The sequence below is a fragment of the Felis catus genome, chromosome C1, assembly GCF_018350175.1.
Source record: "Felis catus isolate Fca126 chromosome C1, F.catus_Fca126_mat1.0, whole genome shotgun sequence".
NCBI classification, from domain to species: domain Eukaryota; kingdom Metazoa; phylum Chordata; class Mammalia; order Carnivora; family Felidae; genus Felis; species Felis catus.
Window position 1 is genome coordinate 155,455,880 of NC_058375.1, and position 25,093 is coordinate 155,480,972.

Here is a 25,093-nt window from a genome sequence, read left to right on the forward strand (position 1 = left end):
TGAAATACTTTATTAATCACTAGTAATTATCTATGGTATAAAAACCACTTGTATGTTACCATTGACATAAACATACCTAAAACAGAAAGTTACATTATGTAAGATAAATGTATTGGAATATAGAAACATTAAATCCAAAAATAATGAAAGATTAGAAACATCCTAAAAATGAGTTATATATGTATACATGTGTACATATGTGTATCTATATTATATTATTATATATTATAGAGACACAGTGAAAGTATCTACCTACATATGTATGTCTTTGCATGTATGTCTATATATACACACATACACATATACACTTTTATTATATATACATATTCATTTGGAAAATTCATTTATTATGGTGTGAGTAAAAATACATCATATATATTGAATATTATATAGATTATACTATAACATAATTATATAATGTAGTATACAATGCAATATGAACAATATACTACATGATATATATAAAATACAGTCTATTATATACTATAGAATTATATATGACATAATTATATATTAGAGGTATCTATGGTGACTATATATTGGTATTTACACTTGTGTATATATATAAATATACTGGTGAATATAAATATGTATATTAATTGATAGTTTATGAATACATGTTCTAAATGGAAACCAAACTGCTACTTCTCCCCAATAAAATACTTCCCTAATATACAATCTGTGGATGTCTGTATTGTAGTTATTTTCCCTCTTTCCATTTGAAATGCAAAGAGAAAAATAAAAGGGCCAAGAAAAATCTGATTATTTAAAATGTGCTTTCTGGGGGCGCCTGGGTGGCGCAGTCGGTTAAGCGTCCGACTTCAGCCAGGTCACGATCTCGCGGTCCGTGAGTTCGAGCCCCGCGTCGGGCTCTGGGCTGATGGCTCAGAGCCTGGAGCCTGTTTCCGATTCTGTGTCTCCCTCTCTCTCTGCCCCTCCCCCATTCATGCTCTGTCTCTCTCTGTCCCAAAAATAAATAAACATTGGAAAAAAAATTTATAAAAAAAAATAAAAAAATAAAAAAATAAAATGTGCTTTCTGTTATTTATTAGAACAATCTCAAACTTCATACAAGAGGTAATATATGTGCCATCAACTAGTTTATGTTATTGTGAAGTAATGAGTAAATTCCAGATATAGCAATTATTCTCGATAAAGTTTAAGTGCTGAAATTATTTAATTTTAGAATTATTTATTGGTATGCCCCCCTTAACAAAATAAACAATATAATTCACATTTAATGATTTTGCATCATCATTAATAATACTACTTTTTATACTAAACTACCTTACAATTTTTGGCTTGTTTTATTTTTAAAAACCCTTGGTTTTGTCTTCAATAACAAACTTAGATTTGCCTACCATATCTGTATACACTACAACGAACTCAGAACTCTGCTATATTAGAGTCACTTCTAAGGTTATTATGTTTTATCAACTGTTAGGTCTTATGCATAGCAAAAGTAAAAGCAGAGATAATTGAGATGAGGACTTAAGATTTTCACTAAAATGTTCTGAGGATTTTACAGGTGTTTTATAGCTAATGCTGCATAACACCCATGGAAGCTACCAGAGATACTGGAATCTTTGTTACTCTATACATTTACACTGTAAAATGCCAATACTCTTCTGTGGTGCCAAATACTTCAAAGAGTTATAGTTATGCAAAATCATCGCTTTGCCTTTCATCTAGAGCCTTTGGTTCAATTCCATTTTGCCCATTTGGTAATTATCACTGAATGCTTTACAAGAAAATCAAATTACATTTGTCCACAATAGGGCTAATCCTCATATCTCCCAAACTTGGTCTTTTTAGAGTTGTTTCAATTTTGTTAGTAGCACCACCCTTATTCCAGGCTGGAAATCTTGGTATTATTAGTCTGTCTTCAAATCCTGATATTTCTTCTCAGGTTTGTTACCTTTTCCCCTCCTCTGAGACGCTCCTATAATCCAGGCCCTGTGACTGAAGGCCTGGATTACTCTCTTTTCTATATCATCTTTCTGAGCCTATCTCTTCCATGTAAATTTAGAAATATTCATATTAAGCTTACTTAAACATTGCATTCATCACATCAGCCTTTGGCCACCACATTAAATCCATGTTGACATCTTCATTACCTCATTTTATTCCCCAAACTTGCAACAAGGGTCTAGTTGTATTACCACCCTGCCTCTTCTCATTCCAATTAATAGCAAGATTTTCCCTTTGCATTGTGAAAATTTGAAGTGTTCTCTAAGTTGTAACTCAAATTCTACTTTCTTGAGGAAGACTCTTCCAGCTTTGTCAGCCCACACTGCTTTCTGCCTTTACTAAGCATAATTACTCTTATTTTTATCATTTTTGTGCTTGGCCTTGGATTGTGCAATTATTTAGTAGATTCTTCAAGTCATTCTGGGGATAAGACAGGAATTCTTCATTCTTTTTTTATACTATCTCAATTACATTTTTTGCATCTCTGAAAAAAATAATGAAAATGCAGTCATGATAACTTCAATTAATCCTTACATTTTTATTCTTGTAGTAGGGGTCCACATCTTCCAAAGGCTCCGACACCATTCCTTGAGGAAGATTCCCATAAACAAATGGAAGCTCTTTTCCAACTTCCAAGTCAGTGTTTGGCTTTAAATCTTCTCTTTGTTCCTCATTGTGTTTTTTAGCAATATGCTGTTTCATAAGTTCAAGAGACTCCCTGGTGAAGGGGACAAGGCCCTTTGGTTCTGGGGACGCCATTTCCAAATTTGTACCTGCAAGAAATGTATTTTCTTCAGTTCTATATAAAATTTGGGTATATAAAGAAAAATTTTAAATTGTAAAAGCTTAGGATATGAATAAAAGTGAACACCAAGCTGAACATATGCCTTCAAGGAAAATTCCCAGGTTTTGTAGATATGAGTTGTTAAATTAGGTTTTGTTATACTTGATACTATATTTATTTGTAAGTTCATGCGTAACCAATTCTACTTCATAACCAATTCTACTTCATTTACACATCTACTGAATTCTCTTTGTTTTATTAAAATCTGCCTTTCAGTTTCTCCCTCAAATAAAAGAGTTCTAAAGTTCTAGAGACTTTTGAGGAGCCAAATCCAATTATTCCTCTCTTAGCTGTATTTAACCATTAATTAGACTTATCTTCTTTAAACTCATTTTTCACTGCCTTTGGGCCCCTTTCTTCTGTGTCTCCGCTATTAGCTCTATTACTTCCTTTAACTCAGTTCTTCGTGACAATTTTTAACTTTGATACCCTTTAAAATTCTGCCTTTTCCGTATATCTGTTATTTGGTGAATACATAGGCAAACACTGAGTTTCAATTACTATACATGGATATTTACATGTACATTTCCCAAAACACTCTCTTCCCTGAATCATCTATGTGGCAATTCCACCAATAACAGCAATTTAACAAGTAAAAACAAGATTCATTGTTTTCCTGAATGACTAGAATTGCTCTTTTACCTTTTAGCCATTGAAAAACAAAAGAAGGGCACCTGGGTGGCTCAATAGGTTACACATGGGACTCTTGATTTCATCTCAAGTCATGATCTCACAGTTCCTGAGATCAAGCCCCAAACAGGCTCTTCACTATCAGTGTGGAGCCTGCTTGGGATTCTCCCTCTCCCTCTCTCTCTGCCCTTCCTCCACTTACATGTGCATGCTCTCTCTCTCAAAATAAATAAATAAATGTTAAAAAAATTCCTCTGCACTGAGTTTAAAAAAAAAAGAAAAAGAAAACAAAAATAAAACCACACACACAAATACACAAACTTAATACCTTGAAAATTACTCATGAAATTTTTGTTTGTCATTAATTCCTCTGAACAAAATAATTTTCCTACAATTATTTTCAATTATGTAGTTAAATATTATCCATTATTTACATATCTATGTCATGGTAGTCATCTTTACAATTCTATATCTGGATTGTTCTAGTAGTCTCTACAGGTATCTCTCAGTTTTTTTGTTTCTTTGTTTTTTTTTATTTTTTTACATTTATTTATTTCTGAGGGAGACAGAGAGAGAGAGAGAGAGAGAGAGAGAGAGACTGGGGGAAGGGCAGAGAGAGAGAGGGAGACACAGCATCCAAAGCAGGCTCCAGGTTCTGAGCTGTCAGCACAGAGCCCGACGCGGGGCTTGAATTCACCAACCCCGAGATCATGACCTGAGCTGAAGTCGTATGCTCAACCGACTGAGCCACCCAGGCACCCTGGTATCTCTCAATTAAAAAAAAAATTGGGGGCGCCTGGGTGGTTCAGTCGGTTGAGCGTCCGACTTCAGCTCAGGTCATGATCTCGAGGTTCGTGAGTTCAAGCCCCGCGTCGGGCTCTGTGCTGACAGCTCAGAGCCTGGAGCCTGTTTCGGATTCTGTGTCTCCCTCTCTCCCCCGTTCATGCTCTGTCTCTCTCTGTCTCAAAAAGAAATAAACATTAAAAAAATTTTAAAATAAACAAAATTAAATGTTTATTTATTTTTGAGAGAGAGAGAGAGAGAGACAGAGCATAAGCAGGGGAGAGACAAAGAGACAGGGAGGCACAGAATCCCAAGCAGGCTCCAGGCTCTGAGCTGTCAGGAGAGAGCCCCATGTGGGGTTGGAACTCACCAGACATGAGATCATGACCTGAACCAAGTCGGAGGCTCGACCAACTGAGCCACCCTGGAGCCCCTAGGTTTCTCTCAGTTCCAGGTCTTTGCCTATTTCAAGTCATCCTATAGGCCACTGAAGTTGGTTTTCATTAAATATAATTTCATGCACAAATTTCCCATTTACAAACTTTGTTCTATTTTCTCATGTAAAAATATGTTCTTTTGCTGATTTTCTCCATCCCAATTCCTGTCAAACACATTTCACATATCACAGTTTCTTGATGGGAGTCAAAATGCTTTGAATTAGTATAATTTATAAATACAATCTACAGATAATGAAGTTTGTCCTTACATATAAAATCTCCCTTTAAAATATCTAATAAGCTTTCAAAATTGTATTCCTTATATAGAATTCCTTGAATACGTATTAAACAGTTTCTTAATGACTCGTGGTTATAGACTAGTATAAACAAAATCATAAACCTTGGAATTAAATATACCTACATTAAAATACTAAATTCTGTTACTAATATTCTTAGCAGTCTCAGTAAAATTACTTGATAATCTTGAATCTGTCAGTCACAAAATTGGGATTCCTTTTCAGGTTAAATAAGGATAAATAGAATTATATGGGTGAAAATGCCAAGTACAGTGGCTGGCACACAATAGGTGGGAAGTAAATATAAATTTTTATTTTTGATAAGATTTTATATCTTAGTAATGGACCAAATTTAATAAAATAATTCACAGGAGGAATACATGTAAGGTTTTGAAATTTGAATGAAAACAAACCATCTGTACAAGTGCAGTAGATGTGTTTTTGCAGCAGAGAAAACTGCCAAGGGGGTTTACTTAATAGTAATTGCAGTATAAATCAATACTGGTTTGTGTCTGCCCAAAAATGCTAATATAACCTTTGCCTGCTTTGAAGGAAGATGGAGGAGACAGTCTTTCTCTATTCTGCTGCATTCCATGACCACATCCAAAAGGCCTGTATGTAAACTGAAGGGTCTTCAGACGGGGTCAGAATGTTGATTAGACTCAAGTCACATCATCTACAGACCGGTTAAAAGAATGGAGAATATGTTAGTTGAAGCAGAAAAGACTCAAGCGTAACGTTATTGTTTCCAAGTATCTGAATGTTTCTCACATAGAAGAGAAAGTAGATTTAACTATTATTTGGAAAAAAAAAAAAAAAAAGAAAAAAGGTGAACTAGGATCACTGAGATGAAGCCAGAATAAATTTGATTCAAAATAATAAGGTACTTTCTAAATAGCTGTAAAAAAATGGAATAGGGTGATTTGGACATTAATCTTCCCCGTAACGAGCCATATGAAATTATGGACTTGTTGACAGTTGAGTAGGATCATTTAAATGGGTCCAAATATTGCTTGGTTGCTGCCTTATAATTTTAGAACTATTCAATCTTAAAATCATTGAATTGAATTTTTACATAACCTAAAAATATCACATGAACTAAAAGTCTGGGCTATTAGCTAAACTGAATCTATGCAGCACTGAATTAACAAAATCAAAATCTTTTTTTTTTTACATTTTTTTCAGATTATAATAAAAGTACTTTTAATATCTTATATTTTTAGGGATCCATCATAATTCCTAACAAATATTATTAAGCTTGCATATGTAAAGAATATTATTCTTAAAAGTAGACCTAAAGGGAGGTTCAAAATTATTGCAAAGATGCTATTGTTAATGAAAACATTTTTGGATGCCTTCCATTGAAACCTCAAAATTCAATTTGCAAGTCAGTCTTCTTATTACATAGCCTAAATATAATTTTCTTTTTTTTTCCTGTTATCACCTCATACATAGCAAAATAATCCTTGATTCCTTATTCCGTCACCTACTAGCTGTGAGACTTTGGTAACATAGCTTGGTATACTTTCCTCATATGCAAACTCTGTAATCCTTTAGGTACCTCACAAGGTCATAAATATTAAACCAGACCATATACAGAAAGTCTGGACCGCAGTACTGATTTTGTCAGTGCTAATTCTCTCTTCTAACCCAGTAAGTTATCCCAGAATACATCTTTAGTAATAATTTGATGTTGAATGAAACTACTCTGGATTGTTGACTAGGTGAATGAATGGACAGTAGGCATTATCTTCTATGATATGACAAAGAAATGCAAGCACTTACCAGATGGAAGTGGCTTGCATCCTACTTTTAGATGGCTGAGTGAAGACTGTAAATTATTGATCATTAAATCATAATTCAATGAAAGCATTTCTGTGGGGAATTTATAAAATATGGTCCGGGTACTATGCTTCCCAGTGAGTGATCTTAATATAATGCTAAAGCCTGAAAAATAGAAAGATTAATAATCTGTCCATTAGACTACTTTAAAAAAAAAAAAACCGAATAGCTCAAGTAAGCTTTTGGTAAGAATGTATCAAAGTAAACTCAGACTTGGACTCTAACAAGTTCCAGTTGTACTAATATTTTATACTTTTGATGAAAGTGCAAGCCAATTCTCTTGGACATCAGTTGAAAGAAGCAGAGCCAGCATCAGTATGGGGGAAAGAGGTATGTTCTTATAGAAAAAAGATTTCCCTTAAAACAAATTTTAAGCATTTGAGATAAGCCAAAATTTATCATAACAATTATGGCAAATATAATTATAGTTACAATTACTGAGTGACTACGATTTGAGAGGCATTCAACGTACATGTTTTTAATTCTATTGCCTCATATTCTCACATATTATCCTTGTGGTCACCATTTTACCAGTCAGGGGAATAGAAATTGATGAGTTTCATGATGTCTCCATCACTGTATAGCTAGTTATGTGGTGGAGGGAGATGTTAACTCAGGTATGTCTAAATCTAAATTTGAGTATCTTTATTTTTGTTGTTGTTGTTTTTAATTTGAGTATCTTTAAATGATACCACAAAAGTGCTTATAAACTGTAAACTTTTAGATAAGTGTAAACAATTGATACCTCAGAATGGCTACCTTAGAGATATTCAAAAACCAATAGGCTTACTGGGGTAACTTGCTTTACTAAGTAACTGACAGATTGACGTCAGGTAGGACTGTCCGGAAATTTTCTTTATGTAAGTGTCGAACTCAAATATTTCAGAAAATTTTGTAAAATTGAAGGTGAGCTAGCATAGAAGACATTAATTTGGAAGGGAGGAGGTGCTGTCTAGTAATGTAATCTACATAGATTGGGGAAATTTGTTGTTGTGTGAATCATGGTGGGACTCTTCCTGCAGCAGAAGTGGAAAAGACCAGAAAATGTAGATAATGACTTTTCCAGGGTCTTATGGATCTAAGGAGTGACAATGTGATCTTGCCAGACAAAACAAATGCATCAGCTCAAGATTTCTAATTTAGATTTAATGACACAAAATAAGAAATGCTGTGGAGAATCCCTTTTTTTGCAATAGAGGCAGAAGCTTCATCAGGAACTTCCGTAAGTTTTGGGAGTAACAGTAGCAATGGAGCCAGTAGCAGTGACCAGTGCTTTATTTTTGGTGGTTTGAGCAGAGGTATTATGCCCACTGTACTGGTTCTGTCGTATGATTTTGGCTGTGATCTTGGCTATGACTTAACAGCGCTCTGCCTATGACTTCTTCTCGTATTTTCTTCTGTAGATACCCAAATTTAGGATCACTGAGAATTGAGTTTTAATCTATCATACAATTTTATTTTACCCAGAGTGATTTTGTTATCATCATTAAGCATAATTTTTTAATGTTTATTTATTTTTGAGAGAGAGGGAGAGAACGAGCAGAAGAGGGGCAGAAAGAGGGGGAGACACAGAATCGGAAGCAGGCTCCAGGCTCTGAGCTGTCAGCACAGAGCCTGATGCAGGGCTCAAACCCGTGAGCCATGAGATCATGACCTGAGCCGAAGGTCAGACACTTAACCGGCAGCGCCACCCAGGCGCCCCTCATTAAACATAATTTGAAACATTAGTGTAAGTAGAATCTACATAAAAACTGAATAGTTTGTTTCAAATAAGATGGGAAAATAGAGGTTATTACATAGCTGATACAAGGAAGTTCACGGAAAATGCTTTTTACCTCCATTATTTTCACAATTAGGGTGAATATTCTCTTTCTGTTAGTCATTTTAAATCAAATTTAGAACCTATATTCCATAAGGCCTTTGGAGCATGAAAAAGCATGCAAATGAATTTGGTTTCCTTTACAGGCATTTTGAAGTTCAGGCATTCTCTGCCTTCTAGTTATGCTGATGGTGTGGGTTTGTATAGTTCTATTTGTTTTTATTTTGTACTGTATTGTGTGGAGCATATATGTTGAGGTTCAGAATTGGGCAGTTTCCATTATCCTTGTCCATATACTTCTTACAGTCAAATAAGATTGAGATGGTTCAATAATTTAAATGCAAAATAAAATTTAAAAAAATCTAAACAATGAAACTTATTTGAAAAAACTTAAGTCAACATATTCATACTAATTTAAAATGGAAGTTCTAATTTCATGATGCAAACTTCTGGCTAGGATTTGAGGAAATAAGCATTCTAATTAACTTTTTTTGGTAGTGTTAATGGTACAACTTTTCTAGAAGGAAGTCTGGCAGTAGTTATTTAAATTACTCAGATTGCTAGGGTAAGGTGCTCTGAGCATTATTTTAATAGTAAGAATAAAGCAGGTAACATGTATTTCAGGTGCAGCTGCTAAAATAAATAAATAAATAAATTAATTAATTAATTAATAAATAAGCAAGCACACAACACATACACACATATATACACATGTATATATACATACATATATATCTGGATCATATGACTGATTGCAATACCACAAAAAGAATATGGAATATGGAAGAAGTACCAGTTTAGATTAGGGATGGGAGAGGTAATGTTCTGTATTTTTAGGGTTTGATGCGTATCTGAAATACCTAAAAGGAAAAATTTAGAGATTAATTAGAAACTTGAATCTGGAGCTTAATAAAGATAATTAGATTGTATGTTTGTGCATATGTTTTGTATACATACATAAATGTATGTGTATATATTAGTACATATATACACATATAACTGTATATGTATATATACATATGTGTGTATATGTATGTGTGTATATATATATATATGTGTGTGTGTATATATATATATATGTATATATATATACACACACATATATACCAAATATGGATATATAGTTATATAGATATATAAACACTTGAAGTCCAAAGAGCACAAAAGATTATGTGTACTTGTAAATGTGTGAAATTCTTTATGGAATGATATTAAGGACAGCTCATTGAAAAGCATCTACCTATCATTTAACATTTGAGATTTAAAAAAAATTTCAGAAAGTTATTTGACATATCATTACTAATAAGTGTTTTAAGCCACATGGGTAAAATATTAAAAAGAGATATCATAGTCAAAATATTGAAAACACTAAAAGAAAAGTGACATATATTAGGTAACAATAATAAGGATGATTACTGGCTTCTCACCATAAAAATACAGAAACCGGAAGAGTATAGCAATGTCTTTAAAGTGTTGCAAGGAAAGACAAAAAGGTAAAGCTAGAATTCTACAGAAAGCAAAAGTATTTTTCAAGAATAAAGACAAAGATATTTTTATTTATTTTTTAATTATTTATTTACTTATTATTTTGACAGAGAGAGACAGAGACAGAGAAAGAGAATTTACTTATTATTTTGACAGAGAGAACAGAGTTGGGGAGGGGCAGAGAGTGAGAGAAGGGGAGAGAGGATCCTATGCAGGCTCCACATTGTCAGTGCAGCACCCCACTGAGAACCGTGGGATCTCATGAACCGTGAGATCATGACCTGAGCCAAAGTCCAGAGTTGGATGCTTAACTGACTGAGCCACCCCGGTGCCCCAAAGATATTTTTAGATGTTTCAGATGGAAATTTAGATCTTCAAGAAGAAATGCAGAGAAAGAAAAATGATAAATATTTGGGAAAATATAAAATATATAAAGCTAATTACCAAAACCAGGAAATAGCCCAATTGTCCATGAAGTGAATAGACAGAAAAATAAAAACTGGCATATCATATAATAGAACACAGTCCGACAATAAATAATAAAAAAATGAACTACTGGTATGCATAAGGAGGACTAAGTCCAAAAATATTATGATGAGTGAAAGAAGCCTGTCAGAAAATACTACAAACTACATGATCCACTTTATATGAAGTGCCAGAACAAACAAAACTAATCTCTAGGGGCGGAATAGGAACTGACTGAGAGGGATGATGGAACTTTCTGGGGTGATAGTAATGTTCAACAGCCTATTAGGACTTCAGAGCACATAGGCATACACATTTGTGACTACTGATCAAATGACACCCTTCAAATTTGTGCATTTTACTTGGTTTTACCTTTAAAAAGCCCATAAACAAATACTGGGTTCTAGTTAAATATATGAATTATGAAGTGTTTATGAGTGAGGCCTGCTGGTATTTGCAACTTATTTTGAAAGACAATATGAAAATGTGAAGAATTGATGGATAGTTTGAGGAATGCATAAATAGATAAATGATAAACTAAATATTATAAAATGGCAATTGAAGACTCTAGGTTCTAGGTGTGTGAATGTTCATTATACAGTTCTGTCAATTTTCCTATATGTTGGAAATATTTTATAATAAAAGTTTGGGAAAAAGTTTGGTTTTGGGGCTAGATTATCTGGATTCAAACCGGGGCTTTAGCATTTTCTGCGACCTTGAGCAAGGTACTTAACCCCTCCATTCCTCAGTTCCTCAACCATAAATGTAAACAGTAAGTGCTTACTTCATAGGGTAATGTGAGCATTGAAAGAGTTAATAAGTATAAAGTACATAGAACAGTGCCTGCCAGGTACTACACAATAAATACTAGGTATTACTATTTTCGTCCTTTAAAGCATGGTATTTTTATGTTTAACCATCTTTTTTTTTTTAACATTTATTTGTTTATTTAGAGAGAGAGAGAGAAACAGAGACAGAGAACAAGTGGGGGGGGGGGGTAGAGAGAAGAGTGCGACACAGAATCTGAAGCAGGCTCCAGCTTCTGAGTTGTCAGCACAGAGCCCGACCCGGGTCTCGAACCCAAGGCCAGTGAGATCCTGACTTGAGCCAAAGTTGAACACTTAACTGACTGAGCCACCCAGGTGCTCCTATGTTTAACCATCTTTTTAATTGAAATTATGGCCCTATTTCCTGGAATTTATAAAAAGAATATGCAGAATGTCACCTAATTTCTTACTGATAAATCAAAGTGATGATAATATTCAATTATAATAATTGCAGTACTATGTCATCCTTAAATAATTTTTCAAACATAAGGAGTTCCACTTTTTACATTTTCTTTTGCTTTATTTATTTAATCTCCTTTATCATCAGACTTCTAGATTTTATTCATGCTGCTTACAAGTTATTTGCTTCTCTCTGCTTTCTCTTCTAACAATTGCCTCTAGCTTGTTAGGTATAAACACCATACTAATCGACTGTGAGGTGACAGCCCAAGATCTCCAATGGAGAAAGAAAATCAACCTTACTTTAAGTGTTCTGGCACTTCACGGGGCGCCTGGGTGGCTCAGTCGGTTGAGTGTCCAACTTCGGCTCAGGTCATGATTTCGCGGTTTGCAGGTTCGAGCCCCGCGTCAGGTTCTGTGCTGGCGGCTCAGAGCCTGCAGCCTGCTTCGGATTCTGTGAATCCCTCTCTCTCTGCCCCTCCCCCACTCACACTCTGTCTCTCTCTCCTTCAAAGGTAAATAAACATTAAATTAAAAAAATAAAATAAAATAAAATAAAATAAAATAAAATAAAATAAAATAAAATAAATGTTCTGGCACTTCATAAACCTTCTCCCTCCTCCCTATCCCTAAGCGTCATTGTTTTCTTATCCTGAGATATAGCTGGAAGGGTTGAAATTGATGAAGGTTGACTCCTGGATAAATAAGGCAGAACACACATCTTTTTAGATTCCCAGATTCCATGCAGCTTTAGAAGAAGCTGATGGTATTTCCCTTTACCATAAGTATAATCTAAAACATGTCACAATTGTTACCCAATGACTTAATGTCCCAAGGGTATAACTATTTCAACATGGGAGGACTAATTGGAAGGCAGCTTGCTGGACAGACCTACCATGTGATGGAAAATAGCCATTTACTCCTGTAAGCATGCAAGCTCTAGTCTCCAAAATTGGCTCAGGCTTCGCTCCATTTATTGCATAACTAATTTATATTCCTGGATTCTTCTTGTATTTATATCTCTTTACTCCAGTGTGATGATCACTTTCTTTATTCCAACTATTTTTCTTGCCCTGTTATTGTTTTACTCTTTCCTGACTTAAATGACTTCAGATTTATGGCTCTCATCTTTTTATTATCTGTGGTTGGGTTCTGCCCAGAGTTCAGCCAGTTTTGGCTAAGGCTCCTCAATATGTGTGTCTGATCCAGGATTGACCTACTCTGGGTCCCCCTTCTGGGCTTTTGGTGGCTTCAGACTTCCTGATTGATCACCTCCATCCTTCCTTAGTTCCCTTGCCCTCATCCCTCTCAGATCCCTGGAGTACATTATTGGAATATGTTCTCTTGCAGAAAGAACTATGTTATTGTTTTTATTTGTAGTTCTACATTTTAATATTTTAATTTCAGATATATGGAAAAAATGAACTTTAATTTTTTTAAAAGGTTGTTCTTCATTTTTATATGTCATATAGGGCAGTACATTTAACCATGGTGTTTCTTTTTGACATAATTTATTTAGCAATCATTTGTGGAGCATATGCTTATTAAGTGCCAACACTGGAACTACTGATAAAATATAGTCACTGAATTTAAGGACAATGAGAGACAGACTTTTAAACAAATAAGAAGCAAGTCATCTTGGTCATCTCTGAAAACTAAGCTTTAAGAGCAACAAGGACTAAAAATCATCTTCAACATGTCAAAGTTTCCAATAATCTCAGAACAATTAATGTCTCTCTTCTTGAGGGAGGATAAATCTAGGACATTAAGCTTCAGAATGATACAATCAATATACACAATAGAATTAGAAGTTCATAACAGTGTCAGATAATAAACTTTCCCTATTTGCATCTGATTGCAGAGCTATGAAGAACAATGAACAGAAGGAAAACTTAGCGACAGTCGAAATACCAGGAAGGGATGCAGTTGACTAGGAATAGGATGCCACTATGCCAGTGATAAAGTCAATAGAAAGCGAGGTTGCCAGGAACACAAAAATGAAGTTGGTTTTGCCTCAAATATTCCCAACTGAGTCTTGCAGGACAAGAAAGGTTTTGGTTTCCTACCAGTGAGTCTGGGAAAGGGGTCTAACCCAACATTCTAAACCACTCTATGTCCCAGATGTCTCCAGATGTTCTCAAAACTTCTACTGCTTTGTGAAATTGGCTTCTAGACTTTCTGAATTATCCCTTGTTACTCCAACAAAATGAGAAAGTTGTAAAGGAGCCAGGATCTTCCTAGAATTGTATTTATAGTGAACCCAATCTGTCATATTCTTGACCAAAAATTTCTGACCAGAGCCCATTACAGCTCAACAACTGAGAGAAAAATATGCTTTGTTCCTTCCCAGAGGAATGCAAAGGGGCTCTGTTATGCAACCAGACTCTATAACTTGCCTTTAATACTGAAGTCCTTGATGCATCTGGCTCCCCCAATATGCAAGACCTGATTTCCTTCTGTTTAAAAAAAATCCAAAACTGGCACTCTCCTTGGAGCTCTTGGGAACACTCACAACTAGCTGACCTCCATGAATATCCTCTTAGTCTGCATGAAACTGTTACATCCCCATGAACCTTCACTGTTGCCCACTTTTTGAGCAGTAGAACTAAGCTCGTAAATCCACAAACTATGCCCCAAATCTGTGACCAGATGGAAGAGTTCAAAACCAGTTGTTTTGTATGGCCCACCATAGTCTGCTCTGGGTTAGCTTGAGATAGGCACAAGACCTTCAACAATGTACCAGACCTCAGGCAGCTGACTAGATAAGGTAGTCAAATCTGCAGTTCACAAATACTGGGGCTTCTGAGAGGACAGAGATGGTGAGAGGATGGTGGTACTGAGAGTTGTAAGGAAAGAAAATCCTCTTAATGCAGTTGATTTGAATTATACCAGCCTTTCACTGCATATTAGAAATCTCCTGGTGCTAATATTGAAAATCTAGGAGGCAGCAACCCAACCCGAACAGATAATTTCAGAATACCTTGGGCGTGGGCCTCTTGAGATGAATCTAATGCAGCTTGCTAGACAAAAAGATTCTCTTTTGGCATATACCCAAGCTTCTTCCACCCACCATTATAAAGCAAGCAGAGACATTACATTTTGGGGGATTGTTTTTTCTTGTCTGAATTCCTAACTACAAGAGGTGGAGAATATACTAGAATTGCTGAGGCAAATACCTGCTTTAGAACATAACTTCTCCAGAAGATCCACATATTTTTCACTCCTTTGGGCACCTTTTCCCCCCTCATCTCTAAAATAGTCCTCATTCTCTGGATGCCTATTTGGTAATGATCTTACCAGATGTTGTCATTTTGTCACAGAGGTCCTGGTGTAAAACAGCTCTGATGTTTGAAATCAAAGAAATGCAGCTGCGACATCCACCTTATCTTACTTCCAGCTCCTTCCAAGATAACTTCCAATACATCTGATCTCATATTTAAGTAGCATGGCCCTAAGTCACAGTTTGGGGTACAGTTTGGATTCATGTTTAGTGTTGAGAGCTAATTATTAATAGCACTCTCTTTCCTTTTCCAAAGCATCTTTAATTGCATGATGAATGACACAGCCATCCAAGAAGTGAGCCAATGCTCAGCCTCTTTATCTGAGTTCCTAGGGAAGAGGCTATATGGAGAATATTGTATATCGGCAACTGCAGCTGTGTCGTCTCAGAGACAATGAAGGACAGCCAAGAAAGGGGTGCCAGATGTTTTTCCTCTCTCCTTATCTCATTCCCTTTTGCTTCCCCGTCCCTTAGTTTGATTCCCTGAGTGGAGCGTGACAGGCATGCAGTCAGGCTGGGCAGACAGATTCTGCACATGTAGGAGGGGAATTCCCAGGACAGCCACAGCTTTCTTACCTTTTTCCTACCTTAGGGAATGGAAAGCACAGCATCTAAATAATCAACCTCTATGCTTTCTGGGAAGCTGGAGCTGATCCTAGGGATGAGCTAGGTTAGCTTTGCCAAAGAGAATTATGAAATGTTCCACTCTATACTATATGATAGATTTTTATTTACTCTCCTAATATATTTACTAAAAGATTTAGAGTAGCTTACAAGAATGTAGGCCATATAGCAAGATAATATAAATGAAGAAAAATGAGGCAAAAATAAAAACAGGACAGTAGATCCACAGAGTAAGGATAATATCCCAAATGCCAATTTTACTCTGACATGAAATAGGAAATAAAGGGTAAAAAGACTTCTCGCTTAGTTTCCAAAGTATTTTCAAACAATTATGCTCTCAATCAGACATGGACAATGCATCGAGCCTATTGTGCCAATGACATTCAGATAGCTCTAAAAAAAAGTAACAAGAGTAATGACAAGACTGATAAACAAATTAACTTGAGACTGGAAGGTACTGCATGCATAAGTGAAGGAGACAGAGTTGATGTGATCATTAAACAGAATCTATATTGTTGACAACATAGGAAGCATACCTGCTTTGGTGACATGACCAATTTAGGTTGACATTTTTGTTCACTGAAACCACTTAAATGCACTTCATATATACATTATGGCTTATATTTCATCCTTCCCACATTCTATAATGACTCAGAGCTAAATTCTCTGGTGCCGAGCCTTTTCCCTTAGAGCTTTCTATGACCTTTCTTTTTCTCCAGAGTTTAGAACTCAAATGATATTACAGGCATTGATTTTTTTTTTCTTATGGAGAATACAAAAATAATATCATTGTCTTTTAGGAAGCTGAAAGCTATGAGGAAAGATGACTGAAGCTCATGAAATTCTGATATATATGGATAAAAATTAAAAGAACCAATTATGTTTACAGTAAAGCTCTAGAAGACATCACTGAGACTCTTCTTAACAGATGCAACCTCGATATGGAAGCAATGTACATCCTCATACAGTTTACCTGAGAGTGTAAACAAGCATTTTTTTTCTGTTTAGCAATAGTTTCTAAAATAAAGTTGCATGTGCTCTTTGGCCCAGCAATTAAGTTGTCTTATGAATATTCTTGTTGAAGTTTGAGATGTCACATTTGCAAAGATGTTAATTGCAACACCTTAGGGTGGACAATCAAATAGTCCACCCTAAGGAGCTAAAACCATGAATTTCAGTATGCTGCTATATAGAACACTATTTAGTAATAATGAAGAATGAGATATGTCTGTGCTCATATGAAAAGATTTCCAAAATAGATTACTAAAAAACTTAATGTTGAAAATGGCTTTCATTGTTCACCTCTGAATAAAGTATTTTATAAGAATTATATGCATACTGTTATATATGCTAGTGCGTGCATGTTTCCCCTCTGGAGAAAGTAAGCTGTTACATCTGTGGAAAGGGGTTGAAAAAATTTCAGGGGATTTTGTCATATTTCTATCCTACCTGAACATAGTTTACCACGTATATGTATTACCAAAATCCAGAGATGGAGACTTTACACACTGAAGGCTCAGGAATAAAGGACAGATTGATCAGAGTGGCACCAAACCACCTGGAATTTTGTAGCTGTCTCTTCATCTTGACTTAAGCTTACTTGGTTTTCTGCTTTGGGATCATTTTTCCACTTGAGCTTCTTACTTCCTTAGTTGTGATTACCTAACTCCTACTCTTTTACCTCTCCCTAGCATACAGTTTATCTTGCCAGACTTAATTGACTTTTTCTCCTTTGTCCTTGGACCTGAAATCTTCCAGTAGCTCTGCTTTGCTCCCAGGTCAGCCTATTTTGGCTTCAATATATCTACTTAATTCTGGACTCCACTCCTTCTGACAAATTCAGCCAACTATTCCTAGAACATATCATCTTGCAGAGGAAAATTGTAAATAAGTAACTTTCTCAAAAACATAAGTATTGCCATTTTGTTTTGGTAATATTCCTTAAGAATTTTATTCTTAAGGAATAAAGGCATTTTTTTCTTTTATTTATATTTCTTAATATTCCTTTCTTAATATTTCTTAATATTCCTTATATTTATATTTCTTAATATTCCTTAAGAATTTTATTCTTAAGGAATCCAGGCATTCTTCTGGATTCAAAAGCTAGGAAAACAGCTTTGTAAATAAATGAGCACCACCAAAAATCCCAGCAGACAGGTCCCATCTCTCCTTAAATAAAAATTTCTCTTTTGAGAACTGAATTCCCCCCAGATCTAGTAAACTTGGATTCTAGTCATGGTTCATTAAAATAATCAGGAGCTGGGGTCCTTGTAAGTGTCTTCCTTCCAGACAGGAGGAGTGCAGGGTGGTACAACTTAAACTGAAGAGAAGAAATCTGGAAAAAAAATGTCATGACAAAATCTGAGCATCTGGTCTCAAATTCACTTACCTGAATCAGCCCAAGGTAAGCTCAGTGGACATTTGAAAGCCCTGAGGAGATGCAGGACAGTAAGTCACTGTGTAAGATGGAGTTTCACCAGGCTGAGCCATTATGACTAGCAATGGAGAGGGGGAAGGCTTCCAGGAACATGAAGGAAAGCTGCCCTGGTTTTAAGTATGCTCACTTGAGCTTCTCTATGGCAACCTCATGGTTCACAAGCATGGTTCACTTATTTCTATGGATACAACAATAACTTCCAAGCTGTGCCTGTCCAGCCCACCAAAACAAGCATGTTGGGGAAAGGCCAGAATCTTTACAAAACTAATTGTTCTTGTGACCCTAGTCAGTCAGACCCTTGACCAGAAGAAACTGGCCAGAGGCCATTTAAGAGCTCAGGAAGGAAGAATGAATTCTTGCCCTTGCTAGAGTACTACAAAGGAGAGATTGTTATGCATGTAACTTCTATAGTTATCAGCAATCCTGAGAACTTTTGGGCTATGGTTTTAGATGTGACCAGATCTGTGAAACGCAAAATTAAAAAAAAAAAAAAAATTCCCCAACTGGTACATTCACTGGAACGCTGGAGGCCTCTTAGAATTGGCTACTTGCCTCTGCTCCTGATCACTCTGCAAGAGTTGGTCTGCATTTCCAGGATCTACTCCCACCCCAAAACTATTCCAGCTTTTCAAATGTAGAATCTAGCACAAAGATACCCAATCCCTTTTCAAATTGGACAGCAACTTTGAAACATGTTAGAGTGAGACTAATATGGACCAGAACCAAAGTTCTAGCCTGTAATCAGGTGCTTGGACCCTGCAACCTCTGGGAGAACTCCAAGAATCAGAGACTGGTGGATCAGGAGCCTCACTCTGGCATTTGAAGTAGAAGGGAAGAAATATTCTACTCAGTACTATATATTCAATCAGGAACTATGGCCCCTAAATCAGCATCTTCTGATTCTAGTTTAAAACCAAATGCTCTGTCTTAATCTCAGACTTTTAAAAGTCATAATTTCTCTGGCCTGGGCAGTGGGGAGCAGTTAGGGGGTGAGGCGGAGATTTTGTTTAATGCTGATAGTCAGTCTGGCACCTAGCTGGCATACAATAAAAGCTGTCCACAGAGTGGTTATCCTCAGCTAGCAATAAGTTGAGTCAATTCAGTCAGAAATACTGCATATACAACACGGATAACTGTTTGCCAGACAGAGGAGAGATCTCCCATCAGCATGGAGTACAACTAGAATAAGCCTGATTTATAAATAGAAATGAATGAACAAATAAATGGAAATCATGATCCCAGTTGGGTCAAGAGATGCTGACCAGATGAAAAACATCCCTACAAGCCCTCACATGAAAACGTTCTCTTTAGCCTTAAAGGTTTCCTCTTGCAGCATTGTGGAGGTGAGGGCTTACTTGCCTGGCCTTGGTTAGCCAACACTAATAGAAGAGAAAGGGACCAACTCCAGGAAAAATGAGATTTGTCTGTATAAGTTCATATGATGGGTGACTGCCTTGCTGATAGTTAGTCAGCATGGGTGGAGCTTACAGATGTCCTCTCACAACTGACCAAATGATGTTGGTTATTGAAAATGGTAGGACCAGACTCCCAGAAATCAAGAACGTCCTTTTTATACTAATGCCTCCACCATAAGCTTTCAAGACAGAGTCTTGGTAGATATAGGGTTGTCAGTCAGTCTCTGAGTACTCTGGTTGTGGTGTAGATCCTGTCATAATGAGATCTAGGGCTGAGGCATATTAGGATACTTCCTCTCTAAGTAAGGTTGTTTTCATTTCCAGAGTGCTTCATCCTACCTGGGCAAAATCAACTACCCTACAGACCCTTTCCCACAGGAGGTTGTAAGACAGAATGCCCAGTTCCTAGGTGCTTGTTTGGTTCTACCTTCTGATCTCTAGTGGAGACTTATGGACAGCAGCAGGTTCTGGGGCCTGCCTATATCATCTGGGGTCTATAGGTCCCTTTTCCTGAGCCTATACCCAATTTCAGGTTTTATAATTTTCAAACACATCGATGGGAAAGAAGGGGCTCACAGTACCTCTTACCTGAGTCCAGGATTATAATGAACCCCAGCAGTTAAGAATAGAATATTGTACCTAAACTTTCACTTCTCCTATATTAATTATTGGACCAAATAAATTCAGCAATATCCAATATACTTACCTCCCAAGGAAGTAAGACCACATACCTAACATAAAATTTAAAACTAAAAAGAGGAGGGTAACACATATTTTGAGAATATTTGAAAGTATTTAAATATGAATTGTTAACCATGGCACACAATTTTTTGAGGATAGAGTCTCATGTTTTAGAATATACTTTAAACTGTAGAAGTGAGAGATCAGGACCTGGAGAGATCAAGATCTGGATTTGAATTTCTTTTCCTTTAGTGCATTGTAGTGAGGCTGTCAAAGATCCTTTTATGTTTATATTGAACTAGACATAAAATGAGAGCTAGAATAGTGAAGTGGATAAAAACACAAAAATGATCCCTTATACAAGCAACAGTTACACATGATATTATATTCACAAAACCTTAATGTAATTTGTGTCATTTAGTCCTTAACAGGATATGCAAGTTTTTGATGTGTCATTTACAAATAAGAAGAATAAAGCTTAATCAAAAGTTAAATAACTCTTTTCATTTTTGAAAATGAAAATTCATCTTTATCATTCTAAACCTCAAAGTCTTCTTCATTGGACCTTTAGCTCATTTTTGATTAGCCAAGTAACCTCAACAAATTACCTATGGGTCTTATCTTTATTTGTAAAACTAGCAGCTGGACTGTAGAAACTTTAATTAGGGCTGGAAAACGGCAGGTGCATAGGACTCTATTTATTATAGGGCCCAGATTCCCTTTTTTTTTTTTTTCCTTCTGCCATAAGCTATTCTCCTGAACAAGAGCCAGGAAGAAAAGTATCCACAAAAAGTACCACCCAGCCTTTTCATTTCAAGACAGTTTTCTGACCAATATCCAAATTTGACTCCATCAGTTCCATTAATAAAGGGAGCAGATCCATACGTTTTTATTGTTTTTCTTGCTTTCACCAGTATCCTAAGTATTCGAGGCAACATACAACCAGAGTCACAATGAATACATCATCACTTCTAGGAGAAAACCTCTAGAAAGTATGTATTTTATAGACCTAAACAAGGCAACAACAACAATGACGACAACAACAAACCTGTTGATACAAACAATACCAAAATGTCAAGCCATTTAAACTGGGCACACCATTCCCCATTTTCTATTTTTCTTTATTTTTAATTTTTTTATCTATGCCTCTAATTTTATACTGTTGATTCATACGTGAAAAGCACCAATCTTAAAATCACTAAGTTACTTAAAATAAGAGACAAGATTCCTTCGAAGTATACTCCATCCTGTGTAAGCTTTTATTCCTTCCATTCCATCATTGTGTCATGGAACCTAAAAGTCATTGCCATTATGACTAGAATTTTACACTAACAGAGCATCTGGGCTTCCGAAGCTTACCTGGTGGATGAGAAAAACTGACCACATACACAATGCAGAGTAAACATCCGCAGACCACTGCTGCTCTTGAAGTAGCTTGCTTAATTCAGGTCCAGAATCTAAATTTACTGCTGAAGACCCTAAGGGTGTGTATGGGGTGGGGCGGGCTGGGGGCGGGCTGGGGGTGGGTGGTAAAGGCTGGCAGCAGATGGCCGCAATCACCATCCCGGGGGTTGGGCACAGAGCAAGAAAAGGGACTTACTTGCTACCATGTGTCTGGTCTCCAACAGCACCTGAGGGAACCCTGAGAAGCAGAACTGGCTGGATCTCTTTTCTCCTTCTGGGCTTCTTTTTCATCCAGGATCACTCTGGCTTCCTGAGTTCTGGTTGCTCAGGAGGTGCTGCTAAGCTGGCGTTTGCCCTCACCGGCTGATGCTACTCAAGCCACGACGGCTCCTTGGTAAATGGGCCCCACTGACTTGCCAGCTAGAAACTGCGTCTCTGGGGCGGCTGCTCAGCCACAGAACCAGAGACCCCTCCTGGCCAGATGCGCAGTGGAGCAGCGCCTGCCGCCTTGAAGCTGTTTTTGTGTCCTTCCCACTCCTCCCTCCCCTCTCCGAGCCAAGCCACCCTCTCCCCCGCCCTCATTCCCAGGCCGGTGCGAGACTTCCTCCGGAGCGGACGTGGGCGGGGTGATGGAGACAGAGACCAGCAGCCGCCACTGCTGAGGCCAGAACGGCAGGCAGCTGCTGAACATCTCCTCCACAGCTGCCAGGGAACGGAGGGGGCGAGACGAGGGAATCGCTGAGGAGGGGGAGGAGAGAGAGTTCTGCGAGGGCAGGAAGGATGGAGAGAAGAGGCAGGGCGGGATGCAGCTTTGACTGTGGAGCGGTGGGAATAGGAGGGAGGAGAGGGCCGGGGAAGAGAAGAAGGAGAACAACTCAAGTTTTAGCCTTTGGGTGCTTTCTCTCTGGCCTTGCCCAGGAGAGCTTGTCAGGGCCAATTATCAGCCTGCATTCAAATCTGAACTTTGCTTAGGTGTGGGGGTGGACGGGGGTTGGGGGGGGAGGTAGCTGTTTAGGAAAGCGTGGCTTGGAGCTAACCACAACCTCACTCTAGATTTCTTTCCCACTCTGGTGATGTGAGTTATGAAGGGCAGAGGAAAACATTATGCATACCTGGAAAAACTGGTGTGCAACAGTGAAGTCTGGGGGTGAAGGGAAAAGGTGTTGGGCCTTCTTTCCCAAGTGGACTTTGGAAACTTTGCTATGCCATAGAACGTTCATTTTATAACCCTGTCTTGTTTGAAAATGGTGAAGTTTCCTTAAAAAAAAAGAAAGAAAAAAGAAAGAAAGAAAGAAAGAAAGAAAGAAAGAAAGATTTCTACAACACACCAAGAAAAGACAACAAAAATGAGGAAAAGGGAAAAGAAATCATATATGCTTCTAAGAGGCTCCAAGTTTATATTCCAACGTGTGGGACAGAGGGGCAAAGTGGAACTAAACTAACATTGGTTCTGTGCAAATCATGTCAGAGACTGCATGTTTCATCCATGATTCACAGAAGAGGCCTTGTGACATGTACTTTCCTGGTTTAAATTTTACACGTTATAAAAAATTTCAAACATAAACAAAAATACAAGGAAAATATAATAAACTCCTATGTACTCATCACTCTGCCTCACTCTGCCTCAACTATTGTCAACATGTAGCCAATCTTGTTTTATCTATACTTGCCCTCCAACCTTGGTTTAGCTTCAAAGTAGTCCAGACATCATATCATTTTGTCCAAAATTATATCAACATAAGCTTCTGAATAAAAACTTTTAAAATACAACCCACCCTCAAATACAATCCAATACTATTATCATACCTAAAAATTAACAATTCCTTCATAGTGTCAAACATCCACTTGATTTCTTTTTAGTAGACAATGTACAGATTACCGTCTTCTCTTTCCCACACTTTGTGATGACAGTACAAGTGAATTTTCTAATGCATAGACGTTTCCTGTGGGTAACCCAACTTATGTATTCCTTTCACCCAGGAAAATCTATGCATATTTCAGTACATTCAAACATAAGAAACATTTAACAAATTTAATAATAAATATTTTAAAGCTTAAATAAGATACTTGACATAAACTGCTTTGTATAATGCATAGTGAACAGGCAACTAATCTCATGATGTTGTACAAACCAATGAGAGAAACGAGACAAATAGAAGGGAAACTAACGATGTTGGATTTATCTTCTGAGTTGGGCGATCATTTTTTGTTGTTGTACTGGAGCAAATCTGTTGCCACCATTGTTAGATAATATTGCTAAGTTGAGTTGACATATTTTGGCAATTATTATGCTCCTAATAATGAGTTGATGAGATTCTTTTGAATTGTTTAGCAAGGGGAAGCTGTTTGTTTTCCACACTTCTTCCTTAAGAACCTTATAATCATGTTTTCTAAGCTGTGTTTCCTAAGTATGTATTTAGAAGGTGGAAGCTCCAGACCTGCATATCCTGCCTTATCAAGAAAAACCTGCTTTATCACACTACACTTGAACCTGATCGGCCCCTAGGGGAATTATTTTCCTTGGAGCTACTTAAGTGGGGGCTGTTTTTTCTAACCTCAAAGACGTCAGTGTCAGGAGTGTGGATGAGACTCTTATTTTTATTCTGATTCCACATCACCACATCTCGGGTTGGTAAAACCTTAAGCAATTCTTCCAAAATGCAAACAAATCAAAATTCCTCTCTTGAACATATGTTCTCTACGTGTGCCATCTTTTTCTTCTCGTCTAGCATTCATCTTCTAACTTTATGGGAATTCTTATTTATTACGGATTTACTTTCTGGTTGACAGTCTCTCTTTTATCCAGACTCTTAGTATTGTTAATAACTTTCCCATCCATTTGGATGCCAACAACATTTGGATGAAACATCTAATAGTCTAGCTTCTGATTTCCTCCCTAACAGATGATCTTTTTCTCCACTCCATCTCAGCTATAATTTCCACATTTTGAATCTTCTCATAGCTAGCAACTGGTTTGTTTTTCTCCATAACACTTATCTAGCATGCTAAATATCAATTGCTTATTTGTTTATTTTCTGTTTTATTCTATCAGAATGAATGCTGCATGTCAATTCTTGCTTGTCCCCTGCTATGAGGTAGCACTTAGAACACACGCTGTAATATAGTATGTAGCCAGTAAATTTGCTAAAGGAATGAGCAGCAAGCATGCCTCTAATTCACTATGTGCTTCTCAAAACAATGTAGTGATTCATCATAGAAACAGATCATAGAGCACACATAATATGAATAACATGACAATTGTTGACTGATCTGCTTTCATTTTGCCTAAACTCTGGTACTTATATTCTTTAATGCTTTTGTCATCTATAGGTATGAAAATTTCCCCTGGCTGTAGAATCTTGATATAAATTACAGGCCTCCCTGAAAGGAAATAGTAAAAACAAGAAAGTCCAATTATATCTATGGGGAATACCAGGGCACTCAAAGAAATAAA

General features: G+C 36.8%; 1 protein-coding gene and 1 long non-coding RNA gene across 5 annotated transcripts in view; one reads left to right on the forward strand and one right to left on the reverse strand.

Annotated features, from left to right (window-relative positions):
* The window catches only part of SCN7A (sodium voltage-gated channel alpha subunit 7), a 79,490-nt gene extending 57,521 nt beyond the window's left edge, over nt 1-21,969 (reverse strand). Inside the window, exons 1-2 of one of the 4 annotated variants that reach the window (XM_019838209.3) lie at nt 21,836-21,969; nt 2,506-2,744 (exon numbers count right to left, since the gene is read on the reverse strand). In XM_019838209.3, coding sequence (XP_019693768.2) covers nt 2,506-2,744; nt 21,836-21,845 — 249 coding nt within the window. In that variant the 5' untranslated portion in view covers nt 21,846-21,969. Of the gene's footprint in view, nt 1-2,505; nt 2,745-12,101; nt 12,220-18,091; nt 21,463-21,594; nt 21,728-21,835 lie in introns of those variants that run through there. The other 3 variants (XM_023259422.2, XM_023259420.2, XM_023259423.2) reach the window with 3 other exon arrangements.
* Nucleotides 21,584-23,246, forward strand: LOC111561863. The gene is made up of 2 exons (XR_002744823.2): nt 21,584-21,719; nt 21,864-23,246. It is a non-coding gene; the product is annotated as an uncharacterized LOC111561863 (long non-coding RNA).
* Nucleotides 23,247-25,093: the final 1,847 nt, after the last annotated feature.